The sequence below is a fragment of the Panulirus ornatus genome, chromosome 47 (assembly GCF_036320965.1).
Source record: "Panulirus ornatus isolate Po-2019 chromosome 47, ASM3632096v1, whole genome shotgun sequence".
NCBI lineage: Eukaryota > Metazoa > Arthropoda > Malacostraca > Decapoda > Palinuridae > Panulirus > Panulirus ornatus.
In genome coordinates, this window is record NC_092270.1 from 7,412,785 (window position 1) to 7,417,784 (window position 5,000).

General features: G+C 43.2%; 1 protein-coding gene across 3 annotated transcripts in view; it reads left to right on the forward strand.

The window, feature by feature from the left end:
• Positions 1-4,895, forward strand: part of LOC139763500 (uncharacterized) — a 10,873-nt gene extending 5,978 nt beyond the window's left edge. For all 3 annotated transcript variants that reach the window (XM_071689624.1, XM_071689625.1, XM_071689626.1), the window contains exons 2-8: positions 311-411; positions 1,089-1,391; positions 1,720-1,962; positions 2,222-2,512; positions 2,636-2,741; positions 3,548-3,676; positions 3,927-4,895. In XM_071689624.1, coding sequence (XP_071545725.1) covers positions 318-411; positions 1,089-1,391; positions 1,720-1,962; positions 2,222-2,512; positions 2,636-2,741; positions 3,548-3,650 — 1,140 coding nt within the window. In that variant the 5' untranslated portion in view covers positions 311-317 and the 3' untranslated portion in view covers positions 3,651-3,676; positions 3,927-4,895. The remainder of the gene's footprint in view (positions 1-310; positions 412-1,088; positions 1,392-1,719; positions 1,963-2,221; positions 2,513-2,635; positions 2,742-3,547; positions 3,677-3,926) is intronic.
• The last annotated feature ends 105 nt before the right edge of the window (positions 4,896-5,000 follow it).

Here is a 5,000-nt window from a genome sequence, read left to right on the forward strand (position 1 = left end):
TTCACTCGTCAAATTGCCGTTACCTTCGGGTTAGACCACTGAAGACTTGGGAGCGACGACTTGACCCTAAATTACGACTCTCAGGGTAACAGTCTGGTCAAAGGCCACGCCATCATACCTAAAGGTCGTCCTGTCGTGCTCAGGAAGTTAACCAAAGCTTCAAGTTTCCCTTTGTACAGTTCAGTTTGAATTTTTCATGCCTCCTAACCTGACTGACGGAGGTTCCAATGGGAGAGTGGGTGGACCACTCTTGCCTAGGCCTCTCCTGCATTACTCTTGCCTCACCTGATCTCCCATGCTTCTTCAACAGACAGACCATGAGGGCGTGGGTGCTGGTAACTCTCTGTTGCTTCGCCTCTGTCACAGCGCAAGACGAACTGGAGGCAAGGAATGACACCGTGATGAGTTCTAGTAAGTAAGGACCCGATCCTTAAGTGAGTACTGTCCAGTTCCTGTCCATCTTTTTAAGTACTGACCCATTGCTAAATATGTGAAAGCACTGACCCAGCAGGTGCTTAAGATCTACATGTACTAACCCGTTGTTGAGGATATATAATTACTGACTCTTGTCTGTTGAAATATGTAAGATCATGAGCCCTAGATTCTCGGTGATCACGAAGCATTTATACAAATACACAATGCCATTACAGAAGACACTGTTAACTACCAGAGTAGCCACCTCGTAAACGATGTGTGTCTGAAATAACCTGTGTGTGATGACCCATTTCCATATTGATACAGTGAGATACCTTGACATCCGCGAGACTCCACCACGAACTAGTGCATTTCTATCATACAGACTAGTGAATTTTTCCAGTATCACCATATTTTCCTGATTGCTGTGCACAGCATAACTGCCATTTATGATGCCCCTCCGTACACTTATCTTGCCTAACTACCAGTTATAAAGGTCCTCCGTGAGCTTTTATCGTTTATCTCTCACTCCTCCAGTCATCAGATAATTAATCCACTGATGGTGCGGTGTCTGGGTTGACGTGATCATAACAACATGCATGTTTGGTCGCAAAGATGTGGGCTTCAACTCTCTTATAGTAGTGTTGATAACGTTATCCATCCATATCTTCCAGACGAGAGGGTTTCAACCCCCTTAGTCCTGCTGGAGGTCCGGAAAGCGTTTGGGGTCGTCTCCCCTCGAGACAGGGACCACAACATACTGAAGGTGCTGCTGGAGGAACACAGGCCCCTCGTCAACGTCACCCAGTGGGAGCTGCAGATGAATGGGGAGAGCTATGCTTTCACGGACGATGATCCCATGCAAACCGAACTGGAATTTGGGGCAGAGTTGACCGACACGGATGAGATCATCATCACCGCGACGAACGACAAGAACGTGTTCTTGGGTGCGGTGCTGGCCGTGCTCGAGATCAGAGGTACGACTTGGCTTGGTAACGCTGACACACACCTTACCCCACCCACCACCCACGCCCCTTGGAAGCAACGATGATCATCAAGGTCGTAAAGCTAGTGTTGACCCTCCGTGCACGACCATATATGACCCCCCTTGGGATGGGATGGAGGTCAGGGAAGGTCACCATAGTCCTTAAATGAAAAGGGTTTTGCCGCTGTACTTGAAGGGGTTGATAAGCTCTCTGTTCTCCCAGTCTTACGGGTATATATCATAAATGATGCCATATTAAAGGGGGGGGGGGGAAGTAAAATACTTCAAGTTTTAACAACTGGTTACCATTCTGTACACAGACATGAAGTCGCGGGTTGCCAGAGTGGGAGGCAAGTACGACTCTGCGATGTCATCCTTGAGGGTGGCCACGGGGAAGCTGGAACAGGTGCAGGTGGAAGATAAGGAGTGTAAGGAGGAGAACAGTCCCTGCTACTACCTCCTCACGCAGCTGCCCGAAAACGTTCCCCGCTGCGTCGACATCGAACGCCAGCAGGACCTCGGTGTCGTCCGCCACTGTGACGACTCTATCACTAGCTTCCGAGGTGAGTACGTACATGGCTGGAATTTCATCAGCAAACTAGCAAGGTAAGTGTCCTCTCTTCCCCAAAGTCAAGTCAATCACTTCAGATATTTACTCGGCCGGTTCTCAAACAGTCCTGTGTTGCCAGAGACATTTCCATGTGTTGAATAACTACAATTTTCGTAGTTTCTCTCAAGACCGTTCATGACCCGGGTATAATATATATTTCGAAGCGCCAGGGACATCACTTTGGGTTTTTTTTTTTTACCCTCCATGTCCAGAAATCCCCGAGAGAGTGATTTTGAACCTGAGTGGCGACGTCTTGACAGTGGAAGCCAACTTCACCACCTCGCCCAGCAAAGTGGAGGTCGTGGTCTTCGACACAAAAGAACCATCGAACGTGTTTTCCCCAGAAGGGTACGAGTGTCGGGTGAAGGGCGAGCCAAGACAGATGAGTCACGTATGCCACCAGCAGTTGACAGGGGGGAAAGACCTGGCAGGGATTTCCGTCCTCGTCGTAAGCCTCGACCGGGAGGGCTTTGTCCTCGAGTCCAGGATCGACGTGTATGAAGGTGCGTATAATTCATAATAGCACCGGTCGAACGTTTCACTACCGTGCTCTGACGAACTCCACCCTCGTCATTTGTTGATGGAAGAATTTTTTTAATATTGCGCAAATGTGTCTCCTCCTGCAGGCAAAGGTATATCTGAGAACAGCAGCAACAAGGGAGTGATCGTCGGCGCGGTAATAGGAGTGCTCTGTGCCATTGCTCTGATCGCTGGAATCTTCGTCTATGTCAAGTAAGTCTTGTGTCTCCAACGCCAAAATATCATGTCGCTAAGCATTTTACGTCTACTGACATATTTTGTAAGACTTTTTTTTTTCTCTACTTTTTAAGGCAAATGATTCTTTAAACGCCACCTGACCAGAAATTACGGTAATCTAACGGCTGAAGGATGTTGACAAGATTGTGTACGTATATAAAGTCATCGACGGTAGCTTATGTTATTCTAAAAAGATACCATTTACTTACTGTATGCCACTTTATATATGTAAATGACTAACTTGTCGTACGCATGATGAGTTGTTATTAATATATCCATTTTTTCCTGATGGTCGAACAGGATATTCACTCAGAAAAAAAGAAAAGAACAGGATTACTGTAGTTTTTAAACACTGCTATCCAGTGTTGTGAATTTACAGCGCACCGCAAATATTTGCTTTTCACATTATACCAAGATAAAAAGAAATGTAATCTAAGAATTATACACGTATAATCCGAGTATGTGAATTCTAATTTTTCCTAGGATATATATTGTAAGAGACAAAATTTTTGAGTCGATATAGATCATTTCCAATCCCTCTCTACTCATATAATTCAAATGCTTACATTCACTGTATAAATTTTCGTATATAGCTTAGTGTAGTCGAGCCATTTGTCGTGATAAAGCAACTATGGTATAAATCATTCTCTTACTGTCCTTCGTCAAAAGAGGCTTGCGAAAATGTTACTTGTATCCCCATGTGTTGCTATAAGACAGAACTCTTTTACAAAGACTGCAGCTGCCATGATTGGGATAAATTTCGACTAATGTCATTTCTGCAGGGGCAAGAAAGAGACCACGAGCCGCTCGACACAAAGCAGGGCATCGAACAAGTACGAAAAGACTGCGACCACCGAGCCACCACCCGCCCAAGAGGAAGCCTAGTCCGCTTTACTCTTCCGTATTCACAAGTACGTCTTGATTTTATATATATATATATATATATATATATATATATATATATATATATATATATATATATATATATATACCTTTCTTCGTCTGTTCCTGGCGCTTCTTTCCCAATGCGGGGATGGCGACCAAGTCTGAGGAGAAAATATATGTATTTGTTCCAACTGCACTCAGTGGTACAAATTCATATTCATATGTGTCCACTGTGACAGTTATCTAAGAAAACCTTCCTGTTTTTCTATATTGCAGAGGACGATAAGCTAGGCTAAGGAGCAGCGTAGATACCAAAGGTAATGCATGCAGCAGACCAACACAGTGACGACATGGCCCGAGAAACAGCAGCCAGCTACCTTGAGGAACAGCAAGATGCACAGGCCAAGGTAGCGTTTCCAGCCATCTATGGAAGATCATTTCAAATCAGTCCTGGCACGGAGCCACATTTTACTCACCTGGAACAAAAAAAAAAAAGGGCAACCACAGCTTCCTTAAAGCGATGGAAGTTTAATTGTTCAAGGTTTATATTTTTTTCCTCGATCCCGGTGCATGTGTGGTGAACAAGACACTTATTTTTTGTGTTGTTGTTGACATCTGCACTGAACTGGCTGGTTAATTAATGGTCCATTCATGGGGCAGAAACGTTGTCTATATTGTTTTGTCATGTAACTCAATGATAAATCATGTGAGGCTTTTCCTAGTACTCACAAACATTCGTTTATTGAGAACAATGTATTTTTTTGTGGTAATTTTAAGCATACTCTATTAATGTAAATGACATTCTTTTTGTTTATTTTTTTTTCGAGGTGAATCAAATTATCGGTTGTGAGATTACTCCATAGCCAAGCTTCTTCACGTTGTTTCTTCCTGATATTAAACGGTTTCCTCACCTCAGAAGCCTAAACATCACATTCTCTTTTTTTGATAATAATGTTTCGTCTTCTAAACCGGAGTATCATGTCAGTGACATCAAATGCAACAGCATAGTTGATAGTAGATTCAAAGGGGGGGTAGGGGAAATATATGCATGTTGTGTTTAGTCAGGTTATTTGTATACTTTTATAGTTAAGACAACCTTGTGGTTTATGTATGGATGAAATTAATGTTAACTCCAAGGTATTTTACTAACCAACTATTTGTTTTATCTTAGTATATTTGACGTATGGTGCAGATTACTGACTCTTGTCTGTTCATTGCCATTTAAACCAGTACCCATGGACGTTACTACCTCTTTCCTTTATCTCCTCTTTAACAGAATAAAGACATAACCAAGATAAAGTATACGATAAAATGAAATAAATAAGATGAAAAGATGTTGGGCAATCCATA